Source organism: Coturnix japonica, chromosome 3 (assembly GCF_001577835.2).
Source record: "Coturnix japonica isolate 7356 chromosome 3, Coturnix japonica 2.1, whole genome shotgun sequence".
Lineage (NCBI taxonomy): Eukaryota > Metazoa > Chordata > Aves > Galliformes > Phasianidae > Coturnix > Coturnix japonica.
This window is the reverse complement of record NC_029518.1, coordinates 79,660,660-79,679,814: the sequence shown is the minus strand read 5'-3', so window position 1 is coordinate 79,679,814 and position 19,155 is coordinate 79,660,660. Positions and strand designations below refer to the sequence as shown.

At 37.3% G+C, this 19,155-nt stretch overlaps 1 protein-coding gene across 2 annotated transcripts in view; it reads right to left on the bottom strand.

Annotated features, from left to right (window-relative positions):
• COL21A1 (collagen type XXI alpha 1 chain) overlaps nucleotides 1-19,155 on the bottom strand; it is a 99,436-nt gene that overhangs the window by 26,568 nt on the left and 53,713 nt on the right. For both annotated transcript variants that reach the window (XM_015859231.2, XM_015859230.2), the window contains 7 exons: nucleotides 18,498-18,551; nucleotides 16,931-16,984; nucleotides 15,301-15,354; nucleotides 14,498-14,551; nucleotides 13,736-13,789; nucleotides 13,592-13,645; nucleotides 11,117-11,170 (listed from right to left, as the gene is read on the bottom strand). In XM_015859231.2, coding sequence (XP_015714717.1) covers nucleotides 11,117-11,170; nucleotides 13,592-13,645; nucleotides 13,736-13,789; nucleotides 14,498-14,551; nucleotides 15,301-15,354; nucleotides 16,931-16,984; nucleotides 18,498-18,551 — 378 coding nt within the window. The remainder of the gene's footprint in view (nucleotides 1-11,116; nucleotides 11,171-13,591; nucleotides 13,646-13,735; nucleotides 13,790-14,497; nucleotides 14,552-15,300; nucleotides 15,355-16,930; nucleotides 16,985-18,497; nucleotides 18,552-19,155) is intronic.

Genomic DNA, 19,155 nt, shown 5'->3' with positions numbered 1-19,155 from the left:
AAGAATTAGGCATATAGACTTCAACAATCAGGAATAACTTGATGGTTTCCATATGAAGAACAGCTGTAAAGTGCTGTCTTGGAAAAAATAGCTCCATTGTTTTGTAGTTTACACCCAGCTTCTTGTTAACGATGACACCATAAATCAGAAACAATTCAGTGGTCAACAGCATATGAGTTAATTATGGCATCCTTGGCATTTTGCAATTCATCAAAATTCCAGTGTACATATAATCCAAAGGAGAGATTAAATAATATAAAAACAACCAGAAAGCCAGTGCTTCATTCTAAGACCTCTATTCACACTGTGCAACATAAGTCTTCTTGCTAAAATTTTGTTCAAAACCATCTTATTTGCACAGAGACAGGAAATCAGGTGTATTTATAACCACATAACTTCCAGACCTTGCATGGCTTCTTGGTAAATTCATTCAACTGTTAAATTCTTTATCCACATCAGAACTTCACAAGATGCTGAAAAAAAAAAAAAAAACCCTCTAGGCAGGAATCTTCTTTTATTGAAAAGATGAACCAAAGCTTTCTTTGGTTACATTAACAAGTTCTGTGCAGGGCTAAGAGTAGTCCATCCCACACATTTATTCAACACAGTGAATGGACTACCCTTAAGTAAGAATGCCAAAGAGAAGAAACACAGCGTTCCACTGAGCTACACTGAACTTTCTTGGCTAATAATAATAATAAACAAAAAATCATATATGAGACATTTAACTTCACTTTTACATCAGTAGCAAAGAAAGATAAAACTCAAAGAGCGGCAATTGTAGAATTAAGCCACCAAGCCAATGTCAGTCTGTTTTTTGTTGTTTCTTTTCTGATGGACTCCGTACTACGGTAGTGCTATGAACTTCTGCTCCTTTTTCAGTGGAAGAGATAGTCCAGACTCCCCCAGATTCCCTCACACTTTACTGACATTCACTCAGCTGAGAATGAAACTATCGTTTATCTTAATCTGAATGATTCCCAGTGTACACGGGGTGGAGGCTTTCACAGTTACTCACAAGTCAGCTGGCATAGGAAAAGGAGAATGAAGTGGCTAATTTGTTCACAAAGAATAAGCTTTTCTCATGAGAGTTACTTTGCTGTGTAGCTTCCATTGTTCAGCAACTGCAAAGACTGATCTCTGTAGGTTCAGTTCCAGGATTGTTTAAACATTAAATTTTGCTTCCTTCTCATTGTATTTTCTGCATCTATTACTTCCTTTTATGTGGATATCTCCCATTCATGCCAACTAGAATTACTTGTACTTTCCCAGAGGACAAAGTTAGGAAGCAGACTAGATATCCTCAGTTTCTTCCCTAACTTCTAGATCAAGAGCCAAACCAAGCATTGGAAATATATTAGTATCCTTGTTCCTAAACAGAGATTTTATATGCAGTACAAATCCTCAGAACTTTTTTTTTCAATCCACCCCAAGTAATAAAGCACTTTGAACTGAAAGTTATGCTTAATTGAGTGACATAACACAAACAAGGCTGTCAAAGAAATCTCACCCTAGATATCAAAAGACATATTCCTACTTCAGAGCTCAAGGTAAAGCAGCTAATTTCATTTGTAAGATAAAGACAAATTTTTTGAAGAGCATGTTATAAGTAAAACTGTCACAAGTGCCTGTGTTTAATCAAAACTTAATATGAAACAGATTAATCGTGCAATTTTCCTGCCATTAAGGGAAACACAACGTTTGGAACTACCACGAGTGGGAAAACTGCCACCCACAGGGAGAAACACAACCAACGCTATGGAATAATTCGTGATTCACAAAGTTAGGGGGAAAAAATGACTTCCAGGATGGTTTTCTGCAAAGCTATCAAGCAATATTTTGTTTGTATGAAGTTAAAAAATGGGTTGTAATTTGAGACTTCTTTCTTCTTTCCAGAAAATGCATTTTAAATGGTTCACGTTTATCATTTATACAGCTATAATACCAAGAAGCATAGCATTATATTTCCAACCAGAATAGCAAGAAATCCAAGTATTTATTGGACTTTAATGATTTCTGTCCTTATAGAAATTGTACCAACTCACCCTTTTGAATCAGCTATCTCTTGACCTGCTTTTACATCAAATCTCATCAAAGGTTTATTCATTGCTTTCTATATTTAAAAGCTAAGAAATTGCAAGCCTTACCCCTGCCTTAGCTCTTTCAGCATCATCAATCTCACTTCCTTTACTTCAAAAGCCTCATCTTTCCTCTGAAAATTTCCCTTAAATGGGAAGTCCCCTTTCACCCCCTTATATGTGCTATAGTCACACAAAATTAAAAGTTAGCAGGTTAGCCTAATAAACACAATCCACAGGTTTAAAAGATAGGCTATCCAAAAGCTTCTCAACATATCTAGACACTGAGTTTGTGACTAAAAGCTAATGTGACTGCAAATCAATCTGGCAGCTAACTGATGTTTTTTGGTTATTGAGACACTGCTTTGTTTTCCCTTTACTCAGTCTCCTTTGCTGGTTTAACCATCTATTTTCGATCTTTGCTATCTCTGCATAACTGTAAGTCTGACTGTTTTCTATGCTCCTGTTACACACCAGGAAGACCTTGCAGGGTACCACCAGGACATAAAGCGAATACCATAGACGTATCTGAAATTGTCTGAAACTGGTGTCATTTAAGGTGCTGTGGTACATTTAAGTTCATCTGCTCCTTAGAAAAGTTGTCAGTGCACTGTAAGTACTGTGTTATAGATGCCAGATGTTGCAGATGACCTCAGATATCTCATCTTAGGCAAATCTCACACCCTGATGCCTTGTTATCTGGAGCAGAAACAAATATACATATATTAGTATTTGCCTGGTATAACAGGCCTCAACAGGCTCCATTCAGTCTTCAATAAGAAGTGATTACTGACTAAGATTCAAAATACATATAACTGTAAACTAGGAATATCCAAGGGAAAAGGAGCTCTGACTGTCTTCCACCCAAGGGAAATACCAGTGCTTAACCATGGGGCTCAGCTTCACAGCTGAAAGAAGTTTGCCTGGATATGTAGCTAAATCCCTTGATGAGGTCTTCCTGAGCAGCAGCCTCCACAGCTATGAATTCAGAATACCCAAAGTAATAGTCAGTCTCCATTATGATGATGAGTTTCAATGGTGATACTTAAATAATTCTATATGAATATTCTGTGTTATCCCAGCTTTAGCAATTCAAATAGTTGTTTGGTTTTTTTTCTATTCTTTGATAGTATCTGGCAGATACAATGGATTTAACTGTAAAAGGAAGGTTGTTTCACAATCCCTGGAAAAACTTTCATGTAGGTTTCCTTAATCATGAAGTGTCTATTTTTGGTTTTGGATGATATTAAACAGCTGGATTTTCTTCCATGCAATCCAACTAAAAATCTATTAAGTTGTCCAGGACTTTATATACAAAACAAGTGGGTGTAAGCATTTTCACTTAAGACATATGCTACGTTTCTCAAAACATTTTCCCTCTTTTCTAGCTAGTGTTATTTGTTCTGTTTTTTCAATATCCCTCACCTCTACCTATGTTTATGAAAAGCAGAAGAAACTATGCATAAAAACTTTTCAAGAAGAAAAGAAAATAATTTATTCCTAAAATGAGCATGTGTTAGTTTATTCCTTTCTTTATTTTCTGCTGCTGTCCCCACAGTGCCTAGTAGAACTTCATTCTGTGGTTGACAGGTTTGGTATGCAAATGGAGAGCTTCTCAATTAGAAGTAACACTGTCATAGTCACTATCCTAAAGCTATCCCAAGGAAGATGCAAAATTAGAGGACATTTCCAAAAGATTCCCTGTTACAAACAAAGTGTTTCATGATCAGTTCCTCAAGACTGTGAAAAGACATTAGCACGCTATCTTATTTTCACAGCGCAGGTATACAAAACTCTAATCTTTTACCGTACAGCTTCAAACAGGCTCCATGTTGAATGCAGTACAGAATCACAGAATTACCCGGGTTGGAAGGGACCTCAAGGATCATGAAGCTCCAACCCTCCTGCCTGGCAGGGCCACCAAACTTCCGTGTTTACTAGATCAGGTTGCCTAGGGCCCCATCCTGCCTGGTCTTGAACACCTCCAGGGACAGGGCATCCACAACGTCCCTGGACAGCCTGTTCCAGGACCTCACCACTCTCCTAGTAAAGAAAGTACATCTGGACTTACTTTGTACTGCATATACAGTTGTTAAATAGCATCAAGAAGAAATCATTATGGGACAGTGTTTCAAAGTACCCATTCTTCTTTCAATGTCAAGACTAAAATACCTGAAATCAAACTATTTTTCTCTATTAAAAATGATTATGATTGTAAAAGATGGGATAAAAAGAATATATTTCCTGTATGAACTGTGAGACTTTCTGAAAAACAAGAAAAAAAACAACAAAAAAGTACTAAAATGTCAGGCAAGCATACACTATTTCTGCGGTCATTTTTTATGACAAAAAAAAAATACATATCACACAGTATCACAGTCTCGTGCGGGTTGGAAGGGACCATAGAGATCATCGAGTCCAACCCCCGGGATTCGAGCCTCCTGTGTAGCAGAGCGGCACTTCTACCACTTGCGCCACAGGGGGGGATTCGAACCCGGGCCACCGGTGTTGCAAAGCGGCATTCCTACCACTTGCGCCACCGGGGCACACATATCTACCAGCTTCTTTACTACTGCTGTTGAATATTGTTTAAAAATATGGTTTATTTTAGAGTATAATATACTATGCTTTCTTTTCTTGCCTTTGTATGATGATTGCTAGCAAAGTTATTTTGTTGCAACTCCACCTTGTTTAAATTATGTTGATTTTTCAAAAATGAATTCCCGAATAACATTAGGAAACTTCTGTTAAAATATGGTCATGTGCTGGTCTGCTGCCCACTTAACCAACAAATAACTCTGGCTGCATCCCTAATGGTCATTTGTAACTCAGGAAGTGACACAAGCCTCACTAAATGGCTCCTGGCATGGTACTGAGAAATCGTTATTCAGAGTTTCAGTCTCACAAAATGCATAGAATTTTTATAAAGACTGCTGGAATAGTGCTAATTTTGACCCTGATCTTTTTCAATTGTAAGTTAATGCAGATCAGTTGGAGTGAGATGTTTAAAATGACTACTGATATAAAGACAGCTTTTCTTGCGTATATGAGTTTAAAATTATATTATATTCAGTTAAATTATTCCTTCCACTCCAAAAAAGTTGAAGTTCTGATCCTAGGAAGGCATTAAAGTACGTTACATAAGTTATAGCAATAGCACAAGATTCACAAAGGTATCCATCTACCATGATATCTCCATGATCTCTGAGCACCTGAAAAAAACTCAACCTTTTCTGTGTTACTGATCTTCTCTTGAACAAACATACTTGATGATACATGAGAGATTTAGTGGAGGCATGCAAGAAAGTACGAGTCAAGTCAAAATCTGGATAAAAGTACAACAGTCCAGACACTTTTGAAAAGATTAGAGCAAATCCCTGATAATCCTGAAAGAATGAAAGACATAAAATCAATTTGGATAATGGATAAAACTCTTCTGCTGTGGAAAGTAGAAAAATATATATAAAAGAAATTCAAAGAGGTTGCATCAGTTACTACTGGTTACCTGGAACTGACAACAAAGGAAAATGGGCTGAATACAAAGAACGTTTCCCACAGGCATAATGAGTATTTACTAGACTAAATCTGTGGCTTTAAATTAAACACAAGAAAGGAGAAAGCATTACCAAAACCTTCACAGTTATAAGACCAGAATTTGCAAGCACCTTTTCTTTTTAATTTTTTTGGCAAATTGCTTATTAAAAATAAAACAGACGTATGTTACGTGTGGAACACAGTGACCCCTGTTGCATTGCCAGCAACACAGAACTTGGAAAACTGTATTTTGAAAGCTGGAAACACAAACAGAAAATGATAACTGTGCATATTCTGTCACACAGTAAAACTGATCTCACTGTTTCTTGCAAAGAAACTTCAAAATAACACAAATAACAGACGCAGCACATCTTGGTGGTTCCAAAGCTAGGCAGACAAAACCCAAGTGCCCAGCTCTACAAGTGACACCACAGTGTTCTCCCTCTGCTTGTCCTTTCAGGCACCAGCATGATGGACTACAAACCAAGCGTGTCCACTCTGGCTAGAAATCTCTCAGTGATTTCTACCAGCTGACAAACCAAGCTGTATTTCATACCTACATGTAAATGCACTAATACTAATAGCAGTTAGCCTATTTCAAAGACATGTGAAATTTCTCTACTACTAACAGTTTTTTAGGCAAAAAAAAAAAAGGTATGACTCCTTGCACTAGTCTGAGCACCTGGCACATCAGAGTCAGATTGAGGATGGCAGAGTTTCCATGAAGGGCACTGCCCAATGCTCCACTTCTTGTACCAATGCTCTTGGGTGTTCAACACTGCAAAAACTGTAATTCTGCTCATTCAGATCACACTGATGTGGAAGAATACAATTTTTGGCCATTCCCCTTTTCTGCAGAAAGAGGCCACTTATTTAAATTAGCAGGGACTGGGTTTAATAACAAATCATGCTTTTTTTTTTCTTTTTTTTTTTTCCATGTGGCCCATAATGTGAAACTTGTCATAGAGTGTAGAAAAAGAAAACAATAAAACTGTGTTCCAAAAGGATCATTAAACTACTAGAGAATTGGTTCATTGAAGGCCATTAAGTAGGAAGGGCCAGCATGCACTTTTGACAAAGGAAGTCCCTAAAGACAGTCAGAATCTGGCAGTAAATAAAAGAGGAAAGTAAAGAGATTTTCTGCATACTCCTATTCATTGTTAGAGAAAGGGTTCTGTTATAATTCCCTTAGTTTTAGTCTGTTTGGCAGTTCTTACCTGTGCTTAAGACAGCTAACAAAAGTTGGTGGAGAGAATGGAATGAAACCCTTCCAGAGCACAAGTAAGGCAAATCCTACCTTGGTTTAATCTGTAACTGCTATGGCTAAATTTAACTACTGAAACAGATCACTAAAGCAAAAATGAACTTCTCCAATGTGAGCCAAAGATTCCTTCTTAAATAATCTGATATTTCTATAGCACATGCTTCACGTCCTGTCTTTTTGGACCCACAAACCCTGCTTTAGCTCATCATCCAATTTATTCCATATTAGTCCAGTATGAATAAAAGGTGTCAAAATCCAGCCTGATTTTCCAGAATAAGTTATCTGATTTGAACTGATGCTAACTGCAAAATTCCAATAAATAATACTTTCCTTAGTCTTAGAAGCCATAACAAAATTAAAAAGATAGCATATAATTGCAGAAAATGAATATAATTAATCTAATTGCATGGTGTGCAAAGCCAAAATTTAAAAACTAGAAATCACAAAGAACAACACAGAAAGTGAGAGTTAGATGGAAGAGAACTGTTTGATTTCACAACTTAGAAATGCAGGCATTATTTTCCAAGTTTCATTTGGACAGTGCATCCACATCTATTACAGTACTTATTGTGGCTGCTGTCCAGAGTGAATTCTGTGAGAATCCTTACAGTGACTTCAATAGGATTTGGATCAGCAGCTAGCTGCCATTGACATTAACTTGCCAAAAATCCCAGAAGTCTTTTAAGCACCTGTTTCTTATCAGCACCATTCACACATTCATCTTCTTAACAGCAATTAGCTTTGCTAAAAATGCAAGATATGATGCATTTAGTTAATGTAACTTGTCAGAACAAATGATGAAGATCAGCAATGTTGCAAATAATGTCAGAAGTTAAAATTGCCAGGAAAAACCTGCACTCAAAACACATGGGGTTTTTTGAGTGTTCTGAGGAAAACCTGCAGTCCAAAAAAACCCTATAAAATGCAGTTGAGCTTACAGCAAGCACTATACAATTAAAGAAAGATTACAGAACCTATTGTGTTGTCAAAGCTGTCAACTCCCTCAAGTAGGAAGATCAGCATATGTAATGATAGCTCCAGCAATCAGAAAATCCTCAGCAAGACTCTGCCCTGACTACTCACAAAATTCCACAAAGCCTCTCAAGAAGACAAGTAATCCATTAATTTGACCAACAAAATCTACTTGTAAGGAAATAATAACAGATGGCATTTTACCCACCAAAGTCTTACCGCATCAGCTGTTGCTGTCAAAATACAAAACCTCACCCCACTTGAATAGCCCTTTCACTTTATAAGTAAAGGTGCAAAGTGAATTTTTCAAGAAAGAAATCACATATTTTTTGAGACCCAGAGGACATATTATGCAGAGAAAACACTAGTCCTTATTTCCCTTATGACTGGAATGATGGTACCTTTGGAAAGTAAGCCACCAGTGCTCAGCTGCCACTACTCAGGTATCTCAGACTAGTGGAAAAGCATAAATATTAGCTCTGAAACTAAGAATTTTGATGAACTTACACCACCCAGATTGCTGAGTCTCCTGTGTATGCTGATTTGTCTTAACCATTGAATCATAGAATCACAAGGTTGGAAAGGACTTACAAGATCATCTAGTCCAACTGTCCTCCCTTTACCATACCTACAGAAAACCACTAGACCATATCTCCTAGCTCCTTATGACTGACACGGACTAATTACTTGTAAGTAGATTACTTTCATCACAGTGCCTACTTCAAGACAATGTAAAATTTAAATGATCATTTAGTACTGATGATCATTTAGTAAGATGATCAGGGGGCTGGAGCACCTCTCCTACGAAGGTGGGGGAATAAGTATAACAGCAGGAATGTGGTCAGGAGCTGAAAGCCACATTGTACTGATGTCACTGTCACAAACAAAAGAAAATATCTGAGATCTAATGTCGTGGCCTAAATATTAAGGGCAAATTCTATCATTTTAAGTATTTGCAGCTGTATTTCTGAAAAATACGATGTCTGGAGAGTAAACATCAGCAGCTGCAATTGGTCAAACACGTTACTTGTGGCAAGACAGCATATGCCAGGTCTATAAGAGTGCTATAAACGTCCTGCCAGTTTCATCCACAAGCACTCACCTCAGAATTCCCATCTGCAGAACTATAAAAACAAATCTCACTTTGCATTCTCTCTGAAACCAAACTCTTACAAAGCTCTACCTACCTTAGACAGGAGAACTAGGCTGAAATTAAGTTCAAATATGAACTAATTTATTCTACACTTTAGGCAGCTTGCCCCTCAAAAAACTGTATTTCCCAAAACAGCCTGTCATCAGTAAGATGCATGACTAGCCATTAAAGTGCCACTCAAGTGACAGAATGACTGCACTTGGAGCATGGCCTGTTTGTCATTGGTAAGCTGTGCTTGATTACTAGCTTTAACAAATGCTATGGAGAGAATTCTGTCTATAATATCAAATGTTTTTCTTATACAGAGTACATAGGATCAGGAGGATGGCCTTGCTAACTTCAGTTCCCCTAGTACTACCGAGGGAAAACAAACATTTCACTTGGCATTATTTTTACAACCTACTTTCCCCTGCTCATACATTTGAGGATTAGTAAGAGTAATAGTATATGAGACAGTATGGCATATTGTCCAAAAAGTAACCACACCTCTCAGTTGCTGGAGGCAATGGGAACTCAGTTCAGCTGTGCTCTCCCCTACGCAGTTGCTACTTAGAAACAGTTCCAAGACGCATTCACTTTGCAACCATATTCTTTTTATTTCTAATCAAAAGACTGCTATTTTTAAAAAGACCAACTTAAAAAATAAGGCCGTGTTTAACACTAATGTGGCTGAATGGAAGAAATAATTGTTTGTGTGGGTGAAGTATCCATGCAACCATCCTACTGAGCTGCTCGGGGGCCACAGCTGCATCTGGTTGACCAATGCATAGTCATAGTTTCAGCAGAAACATATAAGGTCTGTCTTGAGTTTAGGCTGCCTATTTCACTATCACAGGGAGTTCATAACAGAGCTAGGTGCCTTTCTCAGTGCCCCAACTATTAGGGTATCACACTAGAGAAGACTACTCTGATTTGGAGAAATCATAGTGACAGAAGAGCAAAGAGGAGCTTACACATTATGTATCAAATACATGGTGGAAGAACAGCAGGAACAACAAAAGCAATTAATTGCACAAGGCATCCCCTACAGCCTCACATTCCAGTTCACTTTCCATTGGATGAAGGCCCACTACTTCCTACTTGAATAAAGGAGCCCATATAAACCAGTCACTGAGGCTGACTAGAATAGCTTTCCACAGTCAAAGCACACAGTTTTGCCATATAGCAGTTGCATGAAGACATCTCTTGCTCTACTTCCAAGATCTAAATAGATAGAGGCACCACATCTGCCTATACAATTTGGCACTACACCAGCATCACAGGTAGAGAAGCAGATATGACTAGAAGTCTTAGATATCTTACTGGCTATCTTGAGGCAATTTCCTGATCAGCATGTAGACTTTCTGCTCTTCAAAAGAACCTCCACTAACTAAAACTGGAAAATATAATACAATCTGGCTTAACCAGATTGTATTAAAAACCTGCTTCTCATGGTGCTACATTCAATACTATATAAAATCATAATCTTTTTAAACTTCACCTTCTTATCTTACCATACATCTGAAAGGCAATGATTCATCAGCTAAGCTTCAATTACTTCTTAGCCTACAGAACAATTACTCATGGCTTGAAGACAGGCTGGCTCACTATCAGCACTGAAAGCCTTCAGCTTTCTTCAGATACCTTAGATCCTCTGCTTTTCGAGCAGACTTGAAAAGAACACAAGGAAAGCAGAAGGACCTAGTCTACCACATAAACACAGCAGGAAAAATGTTGCCTGAACACCAGCAGAGGAATAATGTTCTGGTAAACAAGCAAAACAATAATGCAGCAACATGCTCCCAGGTAAGAATCACAGAATCACAGAATTGTAGGGGTTGGAAGGGACCTCTAGAGATCATCGAGTCCAACCCCCCAAGCTAGCAGACCAGAGATTTAGATAATATGGCCAGTATTACAAGATAGAAGGAAGACAATGAACAAAGAGAGAAAGCAGAAAGTGTAAAAGTAAATTAACAAGTATATAAAATATTTCATGTTGCAAAAGAAAGAGTTAAAAACAGCCACTCTTTCTTCAAGTAACCATCAGTAACTAGCCAAACCATCCTACCAATAAGGAAATAAGTCAATAATGAGACATTATCTAAGAATTATCTCAGCAGTGTAACTACTTACAGGCTCTCCCCTATGTCCTTCTAGTCCTGGAGATCCAGGCTGTCCAACTTCTCCCTTTAAAATGATAAAGATCGTTAAATATCATACTTTAAAAGCACCTTTTTTTCACACAGTAATTACTGGTAAATTCATATTCTTACTAAAAGTAAAACGTATAGCAAAAACATATGCTCAAGGCTCCATCAAACAGACAACTCAAAACAGTTACAAAAACAGAAGTTCTCAGTCCATAATTCCCCCATTCTGTACCCAGCAGAGAGTTGTCAAACAGTTCGCAAAAAGAAATAAGACAGGATCGCCTTTTGAAATTTGGGAAGACTTGAATCAGAACAGTAACTCTTTGTTCAAGGTCATATAGCTCTAACCAATTGTTTTTGTCTAATTGTTAGTACAAGTGATTGTCTGAAAACTGCTCCAAAGCACTTCAGAACTACAGAGGTACTGGATCCAATCAAGTCTTCACGTTCTTATTCCAAATATGTATGATCCCTACAGTGTTCTGAAAATTTGAGAAACAATTGCAAAAGTTCACAAAACAAATGCAGACCAATTGAATACATAAAATAGTACAGTAACTGATGTACATTACAAAAACTGGTCTTGAAGTCACGTTGGGTAACATCTGGGTTTCAAGGCATGCTTTTTCTTCCATTTGCTTTCCCAGAATGAATATTGTAAGAAAAAAGGAAAGCTCCAGCTTTCCTTCTGAAATAGCCTGTTACTGCTCCCAGTTTGATTATGGAATGAAGCAATGTTTAATAGCTACCAGATGCGGAAGTCAAATTAACAAAATGTTTGAATGAATACAGCTGAAGTAAGTATTATATTCTAAATTGAATAAAATTTAAATGAGTTATATTTTTGTACTATGGTAATTAGAATAAGAACATAGACAAGAAGTTTAAATATACACATTTTCACATTAATATATTAAATCTTCTGTATTTTTTTTATAAGCATGAAACCAGATCAATATACCCTCCACATTTCTGGACTGTCAAGAGAAAACTTCACTCTAAAAGATGCTGAAATGTGAGGCAGATAAAAATTTTTTATTGAAGGACTGCTGTTTTTATGTGCCCTCATTATTAACAAACACCAGAGTGGAAAACATCTAATATCTGATTATTTGATCTGTTTCCTAAAATACCAGAAAAGGAACTTCACCAAATTAGCAGAGATATCGGTACATATGTAAGGAAAATACTGGAGAATTCATTTGAAATAAAGACACGTAAGCTCATATCACAGCCAATGGATATATAATTATCAGGGTTCAGTCTTGATTCCACTATCAGTGACCAGGAGCTCAATTTCATTGCCCACATTTGATCATTTTTGAAAGACTCAGGTTTGCCTTGTATAGGAAACCTAAGATACTACTCCCACTCCAGAAATACATTGGTTTTCCACTGGGCTCGTAATTTATCAGTTCCCTTATGATGCTTTGGACAGTCTAACACATCTCAAATGTGCATAAGACGTGCGCATCTCAAATGTGCTTTAGATAGGCCATTTAGCTGGTGTCTACAAGTTTTACTTCTTTGAGCTGAATTGCTCTCCAGATTCCACTGCCATAACTGAATGAGACTTCTCTGGCTTTAATGGGAACACAGACTGCTATGTCCACCGGTACAGACCTATCTGTTTTAAAAACATCTGTATAATTGCCTTTGCCTGACACAGCTGCAAGTGTCAGAGCATGTAGCTGTAAATACAAAATAATGAAAATCTGTAGGCAAGTATAAATAGGGTGGAAGACCAAAATGAAATGAATTATATATATTATATATAGGAGTTTATGTACTACTGGAGTTAAATTTCATCATACTTCTAAAAGGCTGTTTAGATGTGCTGGATAATTTTTAGATTAACAGTGCTGTACTGTTGTATTTAAGTGAAAAAAATTGAATTGACTTGCTGCTTTAGCTACAAATTAAGACATGTATGTGTGTTTTTCTAAGATCTAAGATGCCATGACAGTTACGAGGGGCTTGATTCAGCTCCCTGGTACTATCTAAGGTGCTGTAGTGCAGTCAGAGCTTCCACATCAGACTTGCAGATATCACCCAGAGAAGACCCATGTTCTTCTAAAATGGTCATCCGGGGTACGCAAAAGCAGCAAGTAACACTGCAAACTTATGAGCGGTCTCAGTACTTAAGTCAGCAGCTGAATAAAATATAGGCATGAGGAGCCACTTCCTTATGCAAATAAGGGTGAAAAATTTTTCATCATGAAGACAGTTCTGGATGATACAAACTACACAGGGCATTTGTGCCACCTCTATGCTTGGTAGAGGATAAAAAATTCCCAGAGATGAACAAATTTCTGATGATCACTAATACACTGTTAATAAAAGCTACTGCCCCTATTTACAAACTGACTGAAATCAACGTAGTACGCCTAGTCACTGCAGTAAACTTTGACATTTCCCAACACTGTTTTAATATATATGAATATATATTTGTAAATACCTTGAAACCAGGACTTCCTGGCAATCCATCTTTCCCACTTCTGCCAGGGTCTCCCTGTGGCAACAGTTAACAGTCATCAAAAGGTAAATTAACACCAAAAAAAAAGAAGTGAAAGGCATATCACATTGTCTGGGTAGAACTTACAGATCGTCCAGGCATTCCTGGAAACCCTGTATCACCTTTCTCTCCCTTTGATCCCTAAGAAAAGCAACAAACAAAAATAAATAATATTAAATGCTTATGATTCAAATTCAGCCTATTTAAACAGCATTTTCTGATGTGGTTTCGTATTCTGGAAAAACTGTGGAAGATCTGTTCCTGTCTTAACACATGTGGGAATTGATTAATAATTATGATACATTTCAGAAGTGTAAATATGCTTTTAAAAGTCCAGACTGTTTTGCAATATTATTTTCATATATACATATATATATTATATGTAAATATATATAAATCCTATTAAAGTCATGGACACGTTTGCAAAAATATATTTATGTGCATTTTGTGTTATATTACGATGCATTACATAAATATATTGACAAAAGGATGAAGAGAGTTAACAAAACATCCGAATATTTTTGTTATTAAACAAAACATATCCTCAGTGGGATGATGACTGAACTGGGAGTGCAGAATTAAATCCTTTGTGAATACAGCTCCATAAAATACAAATGATATCATATCAGGTGCAGGTACCCAGGTGATGGCAGCCAGCTGCCCCATGCCACACACAGCCAGCTCCAATGGCCCCACTGCAGTGCACAGCTGGGCCCAGCAGCCAAGATGGCAGCTCTGCCGAGACGTGTCTTTAAGACAAGGTTAAAAATGCTGCACAGAATCAAGGAAAAAACATGATAAATAATACCACCACACATATCAATAACATTATTTTCTAATTTTACTTGCCTTTTTTCCATATATCCCTGGCACTCCTTGGTCTCCTTTAGGGCCCCTTTCTCCCTAGACAAAATGTGTGTGAATCAGTTGACCGCAAAAATAGAAGTAGATATATACAAAAGTATATACATACACAAATATATATATCCACAAAGTAATACAGAGAGCAGATGATGTAAAAGGAAGCAGGCAAAGCATCCCACCTTGCAGAAAAGAAAAGGTAAAGAAAGAAAATTAACTAGAAAGTAAAAGCAAATCTTGAATTTTCCAAGCTTTCCTGGGAAAGAAACCTAGGTTGACCAATGGTGAGACACTCTACAGCTCACAAACTTATCGCTTTTAGTTTCAACGTAAACTGAGCAGAAGGCACTTTGACTTCCTGGTTACTTTCTACAGGTTGGTACCTTAGTGAAAATTCAGGTTTCTATGAAGTGCTGTACTTTCATGAAAACCTTACTTGAAACACTGAAAAAACAGATTTGGGAAAACTCAGAAATCAATTCAGGTGCATACTAACATAGAAGATATAAAGATATATCACATAAAATTTCACAGAACAGAATAAAAATGAAAAAAAGAACCAAAAAAAAAACCAAGGTAGTTTTTATTGCTTCATGATGTTTAATAATCAAGAAACAAAAACTGGCCTTTAATCATTGCCTATGGCATGTATTACTGTTCAATTTCAACATCAGATCTGTTTATTTAATGTTTTTCATCAGCTGCATCAGTACTGCAGATAAGTACTTCTTTGTTTTAAAGCTAGAGAGTAGGAGAAAATAAGAATATTGTAACAAGTTTTTATTTTCAACCTTTGGTGCTGGCATCCCATGTAATCCAGGAAAACCAGGCAGTCCACGGTCACCCTAAAAGAGAAAAACATTTGAAATCCTTATATCCAAGATAATTAATATTAAATAATACCCGTAATCTAACTGATCAACAAAGTGTAAAGATATTACATATTACCATATCAACTACATAATATTGGTATGCTGACTGATGCGCGTTCATTAATACCTGAACACAACTGACCATAGAAAATAAAAAATAACCACTAAGACAAAATACAGAAGATAACATGTCTCAGTGGTATCTATCAAAATCATCCACGCCTAAGGAGATTTCTAGTGGTCTTTCACACATGCCAGAAGACAGGAACACAACCATGAGAATGAAAGCTTGCAGGTTAATACAACCAAGGTATCTCTCAACAAATAAGTATGGAAAGGGGGAAACAGAAATGGAAAGCAGATGGAAAAAAAAAAAAAGGCAAACATAAACCTTTCATGCATCCATTGCTTCTTGCTGTAAAAAAAATGGAACCCTATTTTCTGCTCAGAAGTGGTGATTCAATTATTGGGTAAACTGAAACATTTGACAATGGAAAAAGATTTAAATTAGTCGCTGTAGAAACTTCATAAGTAAGAGGATGAAATTAAGAGATGAACATTTGGGCTTAATCATCAGGAAAAAATTTCTAATGGCAAGACCTACTTTATTGTGGAAGAAGTTTTCTAAAACAGTGGTGGAAGCCCTGTTTCTTGGCATAATTTAAACAGGGCTGGACTGAACATGGGAAATATTCTGTCACAACCTTACACTGTCAGGAGAATAGCATTTTTTGTCATCAATATCTTACTTTCAGCACATGGCCTGATACTGACTGATCAATTAGATTAGCATAAGACCACTAAAGCAACAGAACACATAAGCACATTTTTCATTTTGAATAATACATTAGAGAGTTCTACCAAACAGCAATGAATGTACGGACCTGCTTTTAAGATCGGGAACTTTAGAAGAAGGAAATTTTACTAAGAAGGAAATTTTACAACCAACTAAACATATTTCTTACAGGGCAAAAGCATAACAGAAGGGTAGACACAAATATTCACATATCAAGTAGACTTGCCAACAGCCGAAGACTGGTTTAATACAGAGGTACAGACTCAAGTTCATACTGATTATCAGAAGGGACTTATATCTAAACTTACACATCTGTAAACAGCAACAAGGTACTGGCTAGACCTCAGCTAGAATTTTTCCAAAAAAACATTTGGTTTTAATTAGCCCATGTTTTCTGATAATCGTTATTCAAACAACCTTACCTAGCTCATCTGGATGCACACTTACAGAGAAAAACGGTGAAAAGAGATGGAAAGAAACAATTCTGACACATCTATCTCAAACTTCCAGTCACTTAAATGTGCATGCGTTTTCTAAATGTAAATTATTCTGAGCAATAAAGGCGTTACTGGAGGCGCTGATGTCTATACTAAAATGTCTTTACTAAAAACAGGTGACCAGCTTCAGAGTTTCACAGAGGATTCTTGTGAAAATCTTATTAATAGTACAACCAAAAGGATGTAAAAATGAGAATTCTTTTAACTGTGTGGGGTTTGTTTTGTTTGTTTGTTTGTTTGATTGATTGCTTTTTACCTTTGTTCCATCCTTTCCTGGTTCTCCCTTGATACCTGGTAAGCCACGTGGTCCCTAGGAGAGGAAAAAAGAATAACAGCTGAAACGTTAAGACACAGTGCTACAGAATGAGACTCAGATATGCAATGCAACGTGAACCAGGGAATTATTTGATCATAGCATTTTGGTAACTAGATACTAAAGCAGAAATAAGCATGAAACACATCTAATGTGACAGTTTGGCACACTGTCATAAACCATGACTTGGGAACACCAAAACTATTATTAGCTATAACTGAGGAGAGCCATGAGCAAGCCAAAAGGACTGTCACATAGATCGTACAGATGTCCCCTTCCTTACAAATATCCATCAGACAGTCTTCGCATTTGCTGTGTTGTGGTATGGCTCTTGGTCCTGGCATGCCTTCAGATATTTAATTCAACAAATTCTCAACTATTTGGCAAGACTAGATCATGATACATGTAAAACACAGAATTGGTTTGCAATAACTGTCGCAGTAAATGCTCCTAAATTAAATATTATGAGAAAGAAAGAGATTTATTTTCAATCATTTTGGACTTAATCTGGCCCCTTAGTGCCACTTGTGTCTGTTTCCTCATCCTGTCACTTGTCAGCTGAGAAAAGAGACTAATGCCTTCCTCATGCAAACTTGCTTTCAGGTAGCAGTAGAGAGCAATGAGGTGGCACCTCAGCTTCCTCTTCTCCAACCTCAATTCCCTCAGCTTCTCCTCACTACTCATTTTCTAATCCCTTTACAAGCTTCATTGCCCTTCTCTGCACATATGTGAGCAACTAAGATACTTCTTACACTGAGGGGCTCAATACTGAACTCAGTATTTGAGGTGTGGTCTCACCAGTGCTGTGTACAATAGGGCAACTCCTTCCCTAGTCCTCTTGGCCACACTATTTCTGACACAGGACATGATGACACTGACCTTGGCCACACTGCTGGCTCATGTTCAGCCAGCTGTCAACCCCCAGACTGCCCACATCCTGTCCTTCCAGGTTGTTATGACCCAAGCGTAGGACTCAGCACTTAGCCTTGTTGAATGTTACACAATTGGACTCTGCATAACAATCCAGAATATCCTAAAGCTTCTGCAAAGCTTTTCTGCTCTCAACCAGATGATAATTTATGTCTGATTTCCAAATTCCAGGAATTATAAAGTCACAGCATACCCCAAGCTGAAAGGGACCCACATGGATTCTTGATTCCAACTCCTGGCTCCACGCAGGTTCACCCAAAATTCAAACCCAATGTCTGAGAGTGTTGTCCAAATGCTCCTTGAACTCCAGCAGCTTGGGTCTGTGTCCATTGCCCTGGGCAGCCCATTGGCCCTCTGGTGCAGACCCTATCCCTGACCTCCACCCACCCCTCCCCTGATACAGCTCCATGCCATTCCCTCAGGCCCTGTCGCTGACCTCAGTCACTCCTCATATGTTTTGCCCTCCACTGGGCACTCTCTAATATTTTTATGTCCTTATATTGCAGTATCTAGACCTGCACACAGAGCTCATTGTGATACAACAGTGCTGAGTAGAGTGGAAAATTACATAGGATCTTACTTGAACCCCCGGAGTTCCTGGGATTCCTGGAGTTCCTGCTGATCCTTGATAACCCTAAAAAAAAGGAACCAAGAGTTGTGATTTTTTTGTAAGATATATTCACAAATTTGAATTTCAATAACTGATATTAGAATCTTACTTTCGAGAACAAGATTTCAGCTATAGTGAATTTTCATTTCAGCAGCCTCCAAACTTTAGCTCAGTGTATCTTTTCAGACAATAAGGAAAATCAGTTATGTTAGAATTTGTTTTACTCACCATTCTGTAAAAGTAAAAAAAAAAAAAAACAACAAAAAGAACAAATTGACCTACATATGTAGACATCAGTTTTACACCTTTTTTTTCTCCTTCCACAAAAGTATTTGAGGGATGCCAGGAGTTTTAAAAGGCTTATTTCTAGTTACAGAAAAAAAACTTTAATGAACAAGGCATGTTCTAATGCATTATGCAGCTCATTTGATAATATCTCTAAATAATCAGGGAGTCATCGAGTGGTTTGTGTTGGAAGGGAACTTTAAAGATCATCTAGTTCAACCTCCAAATAATAAAAATTCCAATAATAATAAAAATTCCATTCTCAATAGTAACCACTTAGCTATGAACTTAGAAGTACATAACAGGCCATATATGTGGGAAAAAAAAAAAAAAAAGGAATTTG